Genomic DNA, 18607 nt, shown 5'->3' on the forward strand with positions numbered 1-18607 from the left:
ATACAATGTAGCACATTTGCACAAACATAATATGGTGACATGGGTGTCGTCTAGAAATATACTGTATGCTATCATCAAAAAATAGCTGCTGTGTGCTAAATTTGTAATGGAGTGTAAATGCAGAAAATCATTCTTATCCAGTCCTTTTTAGCCTAAATTCAAACTTAAAGGAACACTCCGCCAAATTTTCAACCAGCTTTGTAGCATTACAAAATCAGTCGTTTATCTGAAATCTGTAAACAGTTTTGAAGGCATTCATTTAGTTTGACAGTTATTGAGAGTTGATTTGAGTAAAGTTACGGACCAGTGATGAAATTTGTGCATGAATGACATCACTAGTCCACAACTTCACTCACAGCAACTCTCAATAACTGCCAAACTAAATGAATGCCTGCAACACTGTTTACAGTTTTCCGATATACTACTGATTTTGTAATGATACAAAGCTGGTTGAAAATCGGCGGAGTGTTCCTTTAAAGCTGTAACTGCTGTATGCTTTGATAACATTAGCATTGGTCCATTAGTGTGGGGGGGGGAGGAGGAAGGGGGGGGGTCTGTGCAGTGGGAGGTGTGGAGATTTGCACATACATGAACAAAAGGAGGTACAAAGAATGAGAACAGTGTGGATCAGGAGAAGTTATGACATACCTGTGATACTGTGATGGTGCTTCCCACCCCCTGAAGGCAAAAAAGAATGGGCTTTTACAGTATCTGACTCTTCATGACTACACTCAATATACCCCTCAACACCCCCTCCCCACACAAAAATTGAACACCGCAGATTAATCCTTATTGTATAGATTAACGTTTCTCTTAAAAACGTGTCCCCGTGAGGACAACCATAGAACAATAGAGTATAAAAATAAATAAAAAATCCAGATAGTAGTCACAATAATAGCAGAAAAAAAGTACTGTAGCACAAGATAATAATACTTTGGATGTGGGGGTTGGGTGTGAGAGATATTGCCTTCAGGTTTACCCAGCTATATTGTATATTGTATATCAAGTGGGAAAGTCACATCTTTTTGAGTGTTTTTTTTGTAGAAGTCAAAGCATTATAGAGTGCCAAAGTCACACCCTCTCCCGGGTTCGGCATACGACCTAAGAAACACAAAAAAAACATTCCCATTTATTTTTCCATAGACGTTTTGTAAACAAAATGTTGGAAAAAATAAATAAAATATTTATACCTTCTTCTCTTTTTTTGTCAGAGTGAAACTGTTTTTTATAAGCATTTTGCGAAAAACGTCTATGGAAAAATGAGTGGTTGATGAAATCTCTCTCTGAAGTCCCGTGCCCGACCCGGGAGAGGGCGTGACTTTGGTGCTCTATACTGTGAATTAGCAGAGTCCTGCAAGGTCACTTGTGGCCATAAATATGCCTCAAACAGCAAACAGACACTCAGGTTCATACTTCAAAAAAATAAATGCCCAGTATCATCGGGTGTTTTGAGGCACCAGACTTTTCTCACAATAATGAGTGATGCCTTTTTTACCCCCTTTTTTTTTTTTGTTTTACTCTTCACAGCTTAATTGAGCTAAGCGACTGAGCAGGCAACAGAGAGAGAGAGAGAGAGCACACATGGTGGATGGGGATGAGAGAGAAAATGGCAGGGGACGCAGCGTGGGCGGCTAAGGAAGGACAGCATAGTGCTTTGATTGAGGCCAAGAAGATGATATAGACCTGGCGTCCCTGTGGCCCTGCTCTGACTGACTGGGACCGGCCTTGACTGAAGCATCATTAGGCCAGTCACAATGTCAAGGTTAGGTAAGGACATTGTGTCTGGGGTGGTGTGACCTGTGCTAGCTCTCCCTCTAGACTTTGGACCTTTTTTCCACCCCTTATTACCCAGCACAGCCACTGTGGGATGAGCGGCTACCCACCTGGGAAACTGTGATGCTGCACTTCTTGGCCAGCTCCTCCTTCGCCTCTTCGCTGGGATACGGGTTGCTGAGGTGCGAGTAGAAGTATTCGTTCAAGATCTCCGTCGCCTGCTTGCTGAAGTTTCGCCTTTTCCGCCTGAGTGGTGTGAAACACAAACGAGAGAAAAGGCCAAAGCAAAAGCTTATTAGCGGCACCAGCATTAACTCATCCGTTTGGATCGGACAAATTGCACAATCAATCTCGCACGTAAATGGTGAAAATAATGAGGAATGGGCTCTGAGGGAGGGCCTGGGGGGCAGAATATCTGGGTCCTGCTCTGAGCCTCATCAACACACAGAAAAGACCGTGCTTACAGTAAATGTGCGCACGCACACACGCGCGCGCACACACACACACACACACACACACACACACACACACACACACACACACACACACACACACACACACACACACACACACACACACAATACATACAATGTTTAATTTGGTCTGTTGGTCACCAATCTCCAGACCAAGCGTGTAATGTGTGGAGTTTAGTGCAGCGGATGGGTGGTCTCCGTGATGGAGTGCAAAGCCCAGTCGGAGTGCATCTCGGTACATTATAGAAATCATGGCATGCACAGTTGAGCATCGTTCCTCAAGTGCCACAGCCCCAGGGATCTCCAGCTAGAAACAAGCTAACTCTAACTAGATCTGGGTCCCCCCTTCCCCTCCCCGGGGCACTACTTCATGTCGTTGAGCATTTGCTTATTTCGCCTTGTTTACCGGCACTTCACACTGGGGCAGTGGCCAGAAAATGTGCTTCCACTTGGGCTGTTTGGCCCCCGACTCGTCCCCGCTCTCCGCGGAGCTCCGCGGCGGCGGCGGCGCAGCCACACTGTTAGTGATTAGAGTAATCCACAACACCTGCTGATGACCTCCCCTCCATCCATTACACATGACTTGCGCCCCCGTTTCATTTGGTCCTAACTGCTCTCAGGTGTGAGGGCAGCGTTCTCTTGCAAATGGAGAATGCATGGAACATGGACGTAATTAAAATCATGCATCTCGCCAGTGCTCACACTGCGCGGCGTGCCAAAAAAAGAGACCTGCACACAGTCTAAAAATGACCTTGCCCACTGGATTTGTTTATATGGGTCATATGGAAGTAATAAAAGTTTTTAGTTGCTCACACACACACAAACACATAAACGCACACGTATACACACACACACACACACACACACACACACGATCCACAGACCTGGCATCAAGGAATCTGGAGCGCAGGATCATGACAGCCTCACAGGTGCTCTGTTTCAGCTGCATCTGGATGGAGCTGAACTTGCGGTGGATGATTCCCACCATCCGCTCGATCTCTTTGGGCGAGATGGGCCGCGTGCGAGACTGCTCCCTCAGCAGGTTCATCACATGGGTAGTGAATTCGTTACATGCCTGCCAAGAGACAGAGAGAGAGAGAGAGAGAGAGACAGAGAGACAGAGAGAGAGAGAGAGCGAGAGAGAGAGAGAGAGAGAGAGAGAGAGAGAGAGAGAGAGAGAGAGAGAGAGAGGAGAAAACCAGCCAAACCCAGTCCTGTTAATGCTCCAAGTCACAGTAGCAAGCATTTTACAACTTCCTATAAGCTCGTGGTTTGACGATTATCCTAGGGTGGGATACTTTTACATGGGCAATGAGTTCATTCCATGCTTGCTCCTCTTTGTTCAAAGCGTCCACACAGTGTGGTGTTTATAGATGACTTTGATGACATAAGAGGTGAAGTCATCTATGAATACGAATGCCGATGCGCGACTCGGCTCGGGCCTAATGCGGAGAGAATTTAAACAGCTTTTCGTTAAACCACTAGTTCATACATGATTAATTAGAATAACTCATTTACGTAGTGCACACTTTAGCTCATTATTCGGAGTAAAATTCGTTAAGTATTTACATTTAGATAATTAAAACCTGCAAACACCCTTAAGAAAGATGCATTCACTCCGGGGCGAAGTGTTGTGTGCCCCCGCGTACCCTCCTCCTCTCAAAGTGCACCGAGTAAATTAGTCTAATTTACCTCGCCGGCTTGCTGAGGCATCACTCTTACGCCGAACTATTTTCGCCCATAACGCCTGCGTGTTTAATGGCAGGCTCAAAGTGCTAGGTGAAGGAGCTGATCATACTTTCATTTAACATCGATGACTAAGGCGCTCCTTGGATCTCTATAATCAACTACAACACAGTGAGTAATGCTGCAATTATTTTCCACACTGAGAACACATTGTCCTCCGTCATGCATATCGCCTGCATTAGTACTTCAGCCTGCTCTGAAACACTGAGGAAGGCCAGTATGATGTGCAGGAGAACCTGCATTAGTACTTCAGCCTGCTCTGAAACACTATGGAAGGCCAGCATGATGTGGAGGAGAACCTGCATTAGTACTTCAGCCTGCTCTGAAACACTGTGGAAGGCCAGTATGATGTGCAGGAGAACCTGCATTAGTACTTCAGCCTGCTCTGAAACACTGAGGAAGGCCAGTATGATGTGCAGGAGAACCTGCATTAGTACTTCAGCCTGCTCTGAAACACTGAGGAAGGCCAGTATGATGTACAGGAGAACCTGCATTAGTACTTCAGCCTGCTCTGAAACACTGAGGAAGGCCAGTATGATGTGCAGGAGAACCTGCATTAGTACTTCAGCCTGCTCAGACAGTTCTCCCACACAGAGCTGGAGAAATACTGGAGAAATACACCAAGCAATTCCGCTAAATTCAGAGACCATAGAACATTTCACTCAGACCCGGGGTTTTTTCTGTAAGTGAAATGTTCTATGGTCTCTGAATTTAGCGGAATTGCTTGGTTTGACCAACTAACATAAGGATTTTTCAAAACGTCTATGGGAAAATCAATTGTCATATAATATTCTTTAAAGGAATCTTGAAGCTGTTCTGGTGTGGGGAGATCCCGACCTCGGGACGCGGAGACTCTCCTCACCTGTTCGTATTTCTCCAGCTCTGTGTGGTAGATCTGTCTGATCTGGGTCAGTTTGGCTCTGTAGTCGGAATGTTCGATGGAGTTGTCGCCGGCCGCCCCGCCCGAGGCGGCGGCCGCAGCGGCGGCGGAGGCGGCCGATCCGCCACCTTTCTCGGGCCCCGACACGCCCTCCGCCAGCAGCATGTTGTCTAGACGCATCAGCTGGGGGTCCGGGGGGTCCTCCTCCTGGGCACCGCGGATGCTGAGACCTGTAAGACACAGGAGGGAGTAGAGGATCACTTAGCCATCCATAATAATAATAACAATTCATAGGAAGGATTTAGAATTCCTAAAGAGCGAGATAGTAATAGTAATACACATTAATTAAATAGAAGAATGGAATTAAAAAACACATACGAATAAACAACAATGTAATATAAAGTAAATATATATATAAATATAAATATAAGTGGATTTAAAAGATGGTACTGATTTTGTAAGGTTAAGTTCTTCTGGTAGGTCATTCCACAGCTCTAATAGCAAAAGCCTGAATGACATAGATCTTTAAAAATGCTTATTCTCTTAAAGAGGGTTTGACTAACAGGACTGTCTTTTAGTCTCGAGTCTAAATCACATAGATCTTTAAAATGCTTATTATCTTAAAGAGGATTTGACGACCTCAATGGCAACTGGAATAATTATCATTCAGTTTTCCCAACTCTCGTCATTATTTTCTATGGCATGGGCCATACCATACATCACACCTGGACACACTCTTTCAAGCCTACGGTCAGGCCATGGCAGCCAGGTTACATTACCCTTAAAACGGTGAGAAATAAAACAGAGCACCATAATAATACAGTAGCCTACAACGCCATCAGACTCAACTCACAAAATGCAATCGAACTGTAGAGCCCAGATTTTTAAGGCCAATTACAAACATTCGGTTTACAGTTAGAGCATGTGCTATAATACGAGGAGTCCCCTACAGGCATGTGCTGGGTACCTTGTGTGTACTGTATGTGCTGTGTTCCTGTCGCCCATGTCTGGGCCTATTCTCTTTTATTTACACACTGCACTGCACACTGTGTGTACGCGGAGGCTGACATGACAGCAACATCCATAAACTGACAAATGCTCAATGGTGAAGTGGCACTTCGACTCTGTGAAAGGATGCTAAACAGAAAACTATACCTCTAGTAAGCGTCTCCATCTTTGACACAGTGAACAACTAGGAACTGTAGAAAAGGCCACATGTTTCACTTGATTTCTCTGCACTCTTAATTTGAGATCATTTAACCATACTGTACACTGTAAGAAATAATAAGATCATTTACCATACTGTACACTGTAAGAAATAATAAGACCATTTACCATACTGTACACTGTAAGAAATAATAAGACCATTTACCATACTGTACACTGTAAGAAATAATAAGATCATTGACCATACTGTACACTGTAAGAAATAATAAGATAATTTACCATACTGTACACTGTAAGAAATAATAGTGCCGATGAGAATTAGAAGTGGTGCTCAGACGACTCCAAATGAGCGCAGGATAAATTGTATGTAAATTGCTCAGTCGTGACTTCTGCGTTTGTTATCGGACCCCGCTGTTTGTGTCCGCTGGTTTTCTGTCGAGCCGGTCTGTCAGCAAGTCGTAATCAGCCACCGGTTAGCAAAGCATGCGTGCACACCTGCATGCACTGACAGTGTAAGCGTGAAGCCGGACTTCACAAAGAATACACACGCTGGTAGGGCTGTACAATGCTACATAGCACATGCTATGTATGTAGCATGTGCTATGAATGAATTTACCGCAGTAGCGCACGTGCTATATTGTTATGAAACACACTTCGTGTTAAGGTTTGGAGTTTGTGTGCCCTGTATGCAACATCAATGTCCTTTGCTAGTCACAGACCTGGTTAAGTGATGAGCTGCACTACTTGTGGTTGTTTTTAGAGATGGTCAGGTAACATACATTTTATAAGCATGCTACAATTTGATGGTCTGTGTGCTACAAAACTATCAACCTCTGTAGCACCAGTGCTATGTGCAAAAGAAGTTAACATACAGCCCCCCCCCCCCCCCCACACACACACACACACAAAGGCAAAACACTGCAGGTTAAAATGACAACAAAAACAAGCTCAAGCGACTCAGTCCAATAAATGGATAAGAGTGTGGCTCAATGGGCAGTAAATACTGAGTGGCCAGTGGAACGTTATCATTACCGCGCTTGTTTCAATTCAATAATCCCTCTCGCAATTCAGGGATTTTCAACAGCTCATTACAGCTTCATTAAGATATGGCCGGCCTCTGGATTCTAAATAGAAGATTAGTGGCTCTTTATTGTGTCAGCCAGTAGCCATGCAATCAGAGAGGTCCTTCTACCACGCTCTGCCCGACTGACCTCACACACTGGCCACAGCAGTGTAGACTGACCACACACAGCAGTGTAGACTGACCACACACAGCAGTACAGACTGACCTCACACACTGGCCACAGCAGTACAGACTGACCTCACACACCAGCCACAGCAGTACAGACTGACCACACACAGCAGTACAGACTGACCACACACAGCAGCCACAGCAGTACAGACTGAGTGACCACACACAGCAGTACAGACTGACCACACACACCAGCCACAGCAGTACAGACTGAGTGACTACACACAGCAGTACAGACTGACCACACACACCAGCCACAGCAGTACAGACTGACCTCACACACCAGCCACAGCAGTACAGACTGACCACACACACCAGCCACAGCAGTACAGACTGACCACACACACCAGCCACAGCAGTACAGACTGACCACACACACCAGCCACAGCAGTACAGACTGACCACACACACCAGCCACAGCAGTACAGACTGACCACACTACAGACCAGCCACAGCAGTACAGACTGACACCACACACCAGCCACAGCAGTACAGACTACAGGAGCAAAACATTACTTTTCTTCCTTCTCAATACAATCCTGAATGGAAAAATAAGGAAACGCATCATATTTCTGGTGCTTCTCTGATGCTTCCTCCTAGGCTGAGGCAATATCAAAATGTAAATATCGCGATATAGTCCTGGCCAAATATCACTATCACTACAGTATTATATTATTACCGTATATGTTATCAGGGCTATAGTGGTTAAAAAAAGGTAGGGAAACTATAAACTTCAGTCACCCAGGAGACTAGATATAGTACAGAGTATGAGACTAGAACAACTGTATGAGACTAGAACAACTGAAACTGGATCATATCCCTAAAAATATCATTTTATTATCCTCCTCCTCATCGCCTCTAACAGAGAGGAACCACATTCCCCAGGTTGGGTCCCCATACAACCCGTTCACATTCAGAAATCTTGAGGTGAGAGGTCAAGGGACCCCTTTGAAATGGCCATGTCGGTTTTTCCCTCACCAACATCGAGCCTGATTTGGAAGGTTATTTAGCCCCTTCCCAACAGGCTAGCGTGACATGGTTGGTATCAATGGATGCCGTAGGTCTTCTAGGTTAATACGATAGCTTCATTGTAGCTTTAAAAATGAGCCCGCTAGGCCGCATTTTTGGTACATTTCCGAAATTCAGATATTTCCAGGATATTTCCATTTTGGAAATTTAGAATATTCTGGAAATATCGCGATATGCGATGATATCGAAAATCGGCCCAAGCCTATACCTCCTCCTCTCCCAACCCTGTTGCTGCGTTTTGTGTTCAACTGCGGTGCCACTACTGAAACACACATTTGGCTCTATTTCTGGACGAGTCTTTTCGGTGTAATGGTGTGAGAGGAGTGGATGAATGTGGCTATTTGTGCCGGAGACATTGAGATGCTGGACAAGGCTCCATCAGGCTCACAGAGAGAGCCAAGCCATCCATGTGGACAATATGCCCACTGCTCCACTAACCCTCATCCACATCGCACCGTTGTGTCGGCAAACAAACTCCACCCAAAGCTCTCGTTCTGGACACGCTCGCCTCTCTGTGTTCCAGTTTGAGACAAAGCGTCACATGATTTCAAACGTTGACTGACCAGCTGCCCGGCCACATATCTCAACACGCTCTAATAGCAGGTGGGGGTTTTTTTCCCTGCCACTACGCTTCATATTCTCCTAATTCACTATTTACGCCCACTCTTTGATTCAACAGCAAGCTCAGCGGGGGGCTTGCGCCTGCCGTTGTGCTGCGGGTGGCGGTAAGTAGGTAGGCACGTTTTTCATGTCAGGTATATTAAATATAACTCTGGGACGCAGCGTACATTTCCACACCAAACCCAGTTGTCACTTTCACTCCGCTCACTCTATATCCAGGGGAAATGCAGCTAGGGGAATTTACAGGGCTTTTCAGCTAAATGGGCATAAATCACTGGTTTCATTCAAACTAAATAATCACACGCCATAAAGAGCTACTTGTCTCTTACCATATATTACCGCAAAGTTCCGTGTGCAATAACGCGGCGGCCATTCGCGGGCAAAAGGAAAACAGAGCGAGACATTAGAAAGTGACACGTAATCCCGTTAAGGCCGCTGACATGTGGAGTGGCCGTGACATTTTTATCATACGTGTCCATTTCTATTTGGGAAATCAGCGGGATAAAAATGATTACTACTCCGCTGGCCCCGAGAAGCAGACGTCCCTGCAGGAGTCCACCGGGGTGTGTTTGTGCCACAGCAGCTAACGGCTGCTGGCCATTCATAACAAACATGTCTGCCTCTCTCGCTACCCGTTTCCACTGAGGAGGCAACAACGACTGAAGTTACCCAGCGAGAGCACGAGCGGCCCGGGCTACAGTACGTAGGGGGGAAAAAAAATGCAATCGATTCCATATTAAATTCTGTAACGTGATGCGTTTCATACTCAACTAGTGGAAATGAAAGAAATACAAAACTACACATACTGTATAGGAAAAAACACATTTGAGACTCTCTCTATTCGTTGTATCCGATAGCTTTGTTGGAGTGGAAGATTGTGGACTCACTGTCTAAGCCCAGCATCATCACACAACAACTTCCATAAAATAGGCTCCAGCCAGATAATATCTTTAATTTGCTGTGCGGTTGACAAATCTGTATAGTAACTTCCAAAAGCCACGTTCGCATTCTAGCACCGCCGTGCTGCTTGCCTTTCTGCAATCTGGATGGTGTTTTTTTGTCTGATGATGATATGGGTATTAAAACAAGTTTGGGGCACCCGAGTTAGCGGCACTCGCTAATCCACCTCCGCAGCCAGAGCGGGATTAATCTCAGTGCGAGAGGGAAAAGTGTGGTGTAGTGTGTGTGTCACCTTGGCCGTTAAAGCCTGCTAGCGATAGAAACTTGAGAATGAAAAATCTATATATGGCCTTAGTTATTTCATGCATCTTTGATGATGCTGGTGCACTTAATTACCAGAACGCGTAATGATTAAAACATTGAGAAAAAAATAAAAAATCTAATAGTAACGTGTTCTTAATCTGCATCATTTGTCATTCAACGGTACAGGTGGAGTAGCTGGGCAAAAGGAGCTGCCTATGTGATTGCTCCTCATTTCTCCTCTATGGCTGAGACAAAGGAGACACCGTGATGAATCCATCCCTATCAGTCCGGGGCGGCTCTCCTTTTCATTTTTTACAGGTTTCACTGTCGCTTATCTGATCCCAGGAAATAACACATTTGACAGATAAAGACAATGCGCGCCCGTTTCCCTCATATAGTCTCCCTGTTCTCTGTTTAGAATCATTTCCGGGTTTGGGGGCCGTCGTCTCGTACATCACTCCCTGCTTGGAGCCCTGACAGTGATCTGAGCACTGCCTGGGGCCGCTCCCCCCCCTCTTCTCCCACCTCTTTCCCCCTGTGCCCTCTTTCATTCGGTGGGCTTAGCTGACCTCTGGCCCGCCGCTTGTTTACTCTCATCACTGAAGTGTGAGCAGGAGAGCCATAAAGCCAGAGCCCTGCTGGGTTCATGTGGCCCGCTGAAGAGGAAGGGGGCGGCTCCACCTCAGCCTACCGCACTGCTGCACTGTCAACATGTGAGACCATACACTACCGCACTGCACTGTCAACATGTGAGACCATACACTACCGCACTGCACTGTCAACATGTGAGACTATACACTACCGCACTGCACTGTCAACATGTGAGACTATACACTACCACACTGCACTGTCAACATGTGAGACTATACACTACCGCACTGCACTGTCAACATGTGAGACCATACACTACCACACTGCACTGTCAACATGTGAGACTATACACTACCACACTGCACTGTCAACATGTGAGACCATACACTACCACACTGCACTGTAAACATGTGAGACCATACACTACCACACTGCACTGTAAACATGTGAGACCATACACTACCGCACTGCACTGTCAACATGTGAGACTATACACTACCGCACTGCACTGTCAACATGTGAGACTATACACTACCACACTGCACTGTCAACATGTGAGACTATACACTACCGCACTGCACTGTCAACATGTGAGACCATACACTACCACACTGCACTGTCAACATGTGAGACTATACACTACCACACTGCACTGTAAACATGTGAGACCATACACTACCACACTGCACTGTCAACATGTGAGACCATACACTACCACACTGTACTGTCAACATGTGAGACCATACACTACAACACTGTACTGTCAACATGTGAGACCATACACTACCACACTGCACTGTCAACATGTGAGACCATACACTACCACACTTCACTGTCAACATGTGAGACTATACACTACCACACTGCACTGTCAACATGTGAGACCATACACTACCACACTGCACTGTCAACATGCGAGACCATACACTACCACACTGCACTGTCAACATGTGAGACCATACACTACCACACTGCACTGTCAACATGTGAGACTATACACTACCACACTGCACTGTCAACATGCGAGACCATACACTACCACACTGCACTGTCAACATGTGAGACTATACACTACCACACTGCACTGTCAACATGTGAGACTATACACTACAACACTACACTGTCAACATGTGAGACTATACACTACCACACTGCACTGTCAACATGTGAGACTATACACTACCACACTGCACTGCCAACATGTGAGACTATACACTACCACACTGCACTGTCAACATGTGAGACCATACACTACCACACTGCACTGTCAACATGTGAGACCATACACTACCACACTGCACTGTCAACATGTGAGACTATACACTACCACACTGCACTGTCAACATGTGAGACCATACACTACCACACTGCACTGTCAACATGTGAGACCATACACTACCACACTGCACTGTCAACATGTGAGACTATACACTACCACACTGCACTGTCAACATGTGAGACTATACACTACCACACTGCACTGTCAACATGTGAGACTATACACTACCACACTGCACTGTCAACATGTGAGACTATACACTACCGCACTGCACTGTCAACATGTGAGACCATACACTACCACACTGCACTGTCAACATGTGAGACTATACACTACAACACTGCACTGTCAACATGTGAGACTATACACTACAACACTGCACTGTCAACATGTGAGACTATACACTACCACACTGCACTGTCAACATGTGAGACTATACACTACCACACTGCACTGTCAACATGTGAGACCATACACTACCACACTGCACTGTCAACATGTGAGACTATACACTACCACACTGCACTGTCAACATGTGAGACCATACACTACCACACTGCACTGTCAACATGTGAGACCATACACTACCACACTGCACTGTCAACATGTGAGACCATACACTACCACACTGCACTGTCAACATGTGAGACCATACACTACCACACTGCACTGTCAACATGTGAGACCATACACTACCACTGCACTGTCAACATGTGAGACCATGCACTACCATACTGCACTGTCAACATGTGAGACCATACACTACAACACTGTACTGTCAACATGTGAGACCATACACTACAACACTGCACTGTCAACATGTGAGACCATACACTACAACACTGCACTGTCAACATGTGAGACCATACACTACAACACTGCACTGTCAACATGTGAGACCATACACTACAACACTGCACTGTCAACATGTGAGACTATACACTACCACACTGTCAACATGTGAGACCATGCACTACCACTGTACTGTCAACATGTGAGACCATACACGCCAAGATCAGCGCTCCTTGCAGACAAAGCCACATATTATTTTTGATGTAATATAAGTTAAATTTGGGGCCAATGTTGAAGTAGTTCCTTGAATGGCCACTCAAGGCTGGCTCCGAGTCTTTCCCCATTCACCCCCATGTTAAAATGCCTGACTTTACAACAGAAATGAACGTGTTTACAGCCTGGTTAGGTTACCTGGTACAAAAAACGGTTTGGGTTTCTATTCACCTTATGTTCCAACGCAGGGGTCAGCCAATTACGTCCTATTGTGTTTACACTTCCTGTGACAGTACAGTATTATTGACCAGGTAAAACAGACGTTGTTTTGAACAGGTAGTCGTAACACAACTGGGTCAAGTAATATATAACAACTGTACGGGGGGGTGAATTTTTATATAACTCACCGGTTTAGAGTAAAATAGACGATAAAAAAGACTATGTTTTGGACATGGTTGACAGGTTGTCTGTCCAGTGATCGCGCAGCTCGCCAATCACAGACCAATAGCAGGCGGCGCTACGGCTCTTCTCATCCAAATTCACATCACTTCTGGCTCCAAAAAAACAAGATGGCAGCGGCGAAAATGCCAAAATATAACAACGAAACAACTACAAATTCCCTCACATCGCATCCGTTATTAGACTCCGTGTCTTGTGTTGTTTATTTTCTCCCTACATGCCACAGATTTTGCAATAGCGCTGTTGTTCTGAGATGGTAAAAATACGCAGTGTGCTGCCAGCAGGCTGTGTGTTACAGTAAATTGCTCTTGTCTCGATGCTGGCCCGTGTGCTTAACAGTGTTTGACGACACACACTGTGACTCTGTTACTTACACCGCTGTTTCCAAAACATCCTGGTCAATACACATAACCCTGACCTCCTGCAGCTCCTCGCCCGCCCGGTGCCTCCAGTTGAAACGAGCCCCGGCCACGTATCCACACCCTGCTCATCTAATTGCATTGATCCGCAAAGGTCTCCCAAAGCTAACTAATCGAAACAGAATTTATTTTCTGTCAATATTTGCAAAGGTCATCTCTCTTAAAGCCGTAGAGTGGACCCTGTGCGAGATCGGCGGCCGTGGCATGCAGCCCCGTTACCGAGGCTCTTGCAAGGTGAGCCTCGACTCGGGCGCTTGGCACTCAACATCCAAAGGCTCCTAATCCGGCGTGTTATTAGAACCCGCTGCCAAAGCAGCACACTAGAGACTACAGAGGGCTTTAGAGTATCCGTTTCACAAAGAGGCCAGTGTCACTACAGCCTCGTTCCACGTCTCCTTTGACTTCATATCATCTCCTTTGTCGTGGCGCCTGGATCAGTGACTTTTCGGCTCCGGCAGCAAGGAGCCGGATCAAATTACCATTGAAAATCTTTTGTTCTGACAAATGAAACATAAGGATCCTCTTTCATTGACGTTCTTTAAAGTCTTTTTTTAAGCTTGGCCTACATCCACATGGCACAAAGAAATCTGAGAGAATGCCTTGCGGGCTCTCTCAAGCATGTACAGTAATTAACATGCCATTAACACATTAATACACATTAGCTATTCCCAATGTTAATGGCAGAGTAATTACCATACCTGATACCGGCGCTGTGGGGAGGCCGCAGCACATTTGCCACTTTGCGTTTCACTTTCCGTCGTTGGAGCGAGCTGAAAAGAATCACGTCTTAATTCTAGGGGAGAAGTGAACAGGAAAGAAGCTACTTTTGACAGTTCCAACAGCCAAGCGTCTCCCCCAACAGCAAGGAGTACCTCTGCCCACATTATGCGACTCTTCTATCTTTATGAAGCGACACTCGGAACGGAGGAAGGTCTCCTTGGCGAGCCGCAGAGGACTGGCTTTAGAGGTGAGGCTGAAATACTGGAGGGGATGGCGAGCGCGAGCGGCGGCGCCGGTGATTAAATGCGGCGTAAAAGGAGGCAGGGAAACGGGGCTCCTAAACTGGGGAATCCCTGTCTGGAATGATGATGTATTTCCTCCCAGTGCGGTGAGTGATAAGCTAATCAGCCGCGCTGACAGTGAAGTGTTACAGCCCCCCAGTGCTGGGTCAAGACTTCTCCCATCATACACCACCAGCACACTCTAAACAGACAGCAGCACGTGGAAGGGGAGGAGGGAGGGGTGGGTGGAGGGGGGGCGCTGTGGGCTGGAGAAGTGACAAAAAAAGTGGCTCCGGTCAGAGAAGAAGATCTCTGTCAGTTCAGGTAGCCTTTGTCCTGCAATGATGACCGCTGCCCCCTCCCAGAGAAGAGGAGGCTCTGACAGAGGGGGTGAAGGGTGAGATGGGTGGTGGTGGTGGTAGTCGGGGGGGGGGGGGGGGTTGGTCGTCACTTTCGACCCCACGACTCAAAGACGCGGGGCGGGCGAGGGGGTGGGAAAAGACAACTCAAACAAACATCTTGAAGACATTTTGCCGAGCGCACCAAAATTAATCACTGTCCCACGGTGGCGCTGACATTTGTGGGAAGTGACACACAACATGACAGACTAGAGGGAGAGGATGAAAGGAGACCGAGGGGAGGGTGGGAGGGCCGGGGGTAAACAAGAGCCACTGTCACTCGCTGCGATCGTGAGTGTGCGCGTGCGCGCGTAGTACGTGGATGTGTGCGTGCGTGCGTGTTTAGTACGTGGATGTGTGCGTGCGTGCATGCGTTTGTTTCCTGCCCTCTAAGACTCGATGTGGGCAAACGGCCAAGTGGTGTAGTGATGGCTGACCAGGCCTGGCTGTGGCGGCCGCACGCAGCGGTTGGGGAGACTGGCCAAATGAGTGGACAGGACCTCCTCGCTACAGATCAGCACACTGACTGACCCTACAGGACACATCCAGCATGGGGGCTCCAACATAGGGCGACCACGGTTCACATGGTCTGCTAGTCACAGAATGAGTAGCACTCACTAAGACACTGCTGTGTGTTTATCCAGCGAGATGTCCCGGTACTTAACGCTGAACATGATGCAAAATATACTCAATGGGTATGTAAAAAAATTAATAAATAAAACGTACTAGTGTCCGCACTATTGGGCAGGCTTAGTTATGACTTCTGAGACAGTCATTGTGTGTTATGTTTCAATATTTCATTGTATTTCCTGTATACTGTGTTAGCATGTTGGGGCTGACCCCCCCCCCTCCCTCCCCCAATTTCATTTGATATTTCATGTATTGATGGTCTTTAGCTGCTAGCCTCAATTTGCAGCAAAGGTAGCAGCTGATTTGTTATTCAGACCCCAAGCAAAGAATGCAAATGTGGCACTGAAAGCCACTTATGAAATACCCAAAGGCAACTAATCACTCCTCCTCTCGTTGCAGCCTTTCTGCAGCCTCCTAATTAGAAGATGGAGATTGCATGAAACCAGGTCACACAGCAGGTCTTGTACACAGCGACAAGCAGCAGGCACATCTACAGGCACAACTTCATCCACACATCAAGCCCAACATGCATTATTTTAAAGGCTAGAGGTGGAGAAAATAATGCTATTCAGGTTATTAATCCCATATATTTCACTGTGTGCTTCCAAAGAAAGGATTTTAGGCTTGAAGCATATTACGTATGCGTGTACTGTTTGTGTGTGTGTGTGTGTGTGTGTGTGTGTGTGTGTGTGTGCTCATGCATGCATGCGCGTGTGTGTGTGTGTGTGTGTGTGTGTGCGTGCTCATGCGTGCATACGCGCGCGCGCATGTGTATCTGTGCGTGTGCATACGCTCGTGTGTGTGTGTGTGTGTGTGTGTGAAGGCTACATGCTCGCATAAACAAAGAAACGGCATTGGTAGCATACAGCCAACCATGATCCACTGCCAGAGAGATTATTCTTTGCAGTGGCATTTCTGCACGAGAGTTGACAGTCCATCATTTAGATTTTGCAGTGTATCCAGGAAAAGGCTGCATTGCCTGAAGCAGAAGGAGCTGCTCTTTCCTTCAGTGTCTCTTCTATAGGAGAGAATGTGCTTCCAAATTATATATAAAAAAAAAGCCAGGATTCCTCCCTAGTTGTGCTTGCGTAAAAGGACTCTTACAAGGCGAGCGAGGTCGTGCCATTGGAGTAAGAGTGTGTCTGACGCGGTGATTCGTACTCTTCCTTGGGGAGAAATGACAAAGCTCACAAAAATGGCGGCACTTCCGGTTTGTTCAGTTGCACGCGCCTGAACAGCAGCGATGTTTCAGGAGCCATGTGTATTGTAAACTTGAGTAGTCGTATTTTGTATTTTTTTTTTTATGAACGTGTATTTTTGAATGTGTGTTGAGTCTATTGTAAACTTGACTTGTGTAGTGTGTTGTATTTTGAGTGTGAGTGAATGTGTGTTGAATGTATTGTAAACTTGATTTGTGTATAATTGTGCGCTGTCATTTTTATGAATGTGTATGTTAAGACAATGTATATGTCTTCTGGTGCAAATTTCCACATTGTGGACAATAAAGTTTTTGTAAATCGTAATTGTAACAGTGTGCCTGATGCTCCAGGTTGCTGGCCTGGCTCTGCACAGTGCAGTGTGAGGAGTATCTGGCTGTGCACAGTGCAGTGTGAGGAGTAGCTGGCTCTGCACAGTGCAGTGTGAGGAGTAGCTGGCTCTGCACAGTGCAGTGTGAGGAGTAGCTGGCTCTGCACAGTGCAGTGTGAGGAGTATCTCACTCTGCACAGTGCAGTGTGAGGAGTAGCTGGCTCTGCACAGTGCAGTGTGAGTAGTATCTGGCTCTGCACAGTGCAGTGTGAGTAGTATCTGGCTCTGCACAGTGCAGTGTGAGGAGGGTTCTGCACAGTGCAGTGTGAGGAGGGTTCTGCACAGTGCAGTGTGAGGAGGGTTCTGCACAGTGCAGTGTGAGGAGGGTTCTGCACAGTACAGTGTGAGGAGTAGCTGGCTCTGCACAGTGCAGTGTGAGGAGTATCTCACTCTGCACAGTGCAGTGTGAGGAGTATCTGGCTCTGCACAGTGCAGTGTGAGGAGTATCTCGCTCTGCACAGTGCAGTGTGAGGAGTAGCTGGCTCTGCACAGTGCAGTGTGAGGAGTAGCTGGCTCTGCACAGTGCAGTGTGAGGAGTAGCTGGCTCTGCACAGTGCAGTGTGAGGAGGGTTCTGCACAGTGCAGTGTGAGGAGTAGCTGGGCGGATCAGGTCCAGGCCAGAGAACAGCTTGTGACAGAAGCAGGCCAAAGAGGATGTGGAGACACGCAGAGACTAACAGGCAGCCGGCCTGCTGCCATCCACTCTTCATCAGCTCCCCTTATACTCAACACATCACTTCAGATCCATCGCAAGCATCCCCCCCAAAACATGGGCTTTACATCGCTGTAAGAAAGGAGTCAAATAACGGTGGAGGACGTCACTGCATTGTCACTGCAAAACGAGTGACCGATTGCTCGGAGAATACCATCTCCCTCATTTCATTTGACCAGCTGACTCGTTTTATTGTACACCTACAGATGATACTGCAGCTTTTTTGTTGTTGTGATACTCTGTGAACAAGGTAACGGGGAAAAAAAATAATATTCTGTGCTAATTATTCCCAGCATGTACTTTACACACCATTTAATGAGTTCGACTGGAGGCGTGGCCATCGGCTGTGACTTGCTCGCCCAGTTATCCAAGATGAACCGTG

The 18607-nt window shown here is 46.6% G+C and overlaps 1 protein-coding gene across 5 annotated transcripts in view; it reads right to left on the reverse strand.

Moving 5' to 3' along the window:
- Positions 1 to 18607, reverse strand: part of LOC310784037 (pre-B-cell leukemia transcription factor 3) — a gene marked incomplete at both ends in the record, with an annotated part of 84007 nt that overhangs the window by 11517 nt on the left and 53883 nt on the right. For 3 of the 5 annotated variants that reach the window (XM_083644992.1, XM_083644995.1, XM_083644994.1), the window contains 3 exons: positions 1884 to 2019; positions 3131 to 3321; positions 4855 to 5102. In XM_083644992.1, coding sequence (XP_083501118.1) covers positions 1884 to 2019; positions 3131 to 3321; positions 4855 to 5102 — 575 coding nt within the window. Of the gene's footprint in view, positions 1 to 648; positions 679 to 1883; positions 2020 to 3130; positions 3322 to 4854; positions 5103 to 18607 lie in introns of all 5 variants that reach the window. The other 2 variants (XM_083644991.1, XM_083644993.1) reach the window with 1 other exon arrangement.

The sequence above is a fragment of the Poromitra crassiceps genome (assembly GCF_964638095.1).
Source record: "Poromitra crassiceps genome assembly, chromosome: 10".
NCBI classification, from domain to species: domain Eukaryota; kingdom Metazoa; phylum Chordata; class Actinopteri; order Beryciformes; family Melamphaidae; genus Poromitra; species Poromitra crassiceps.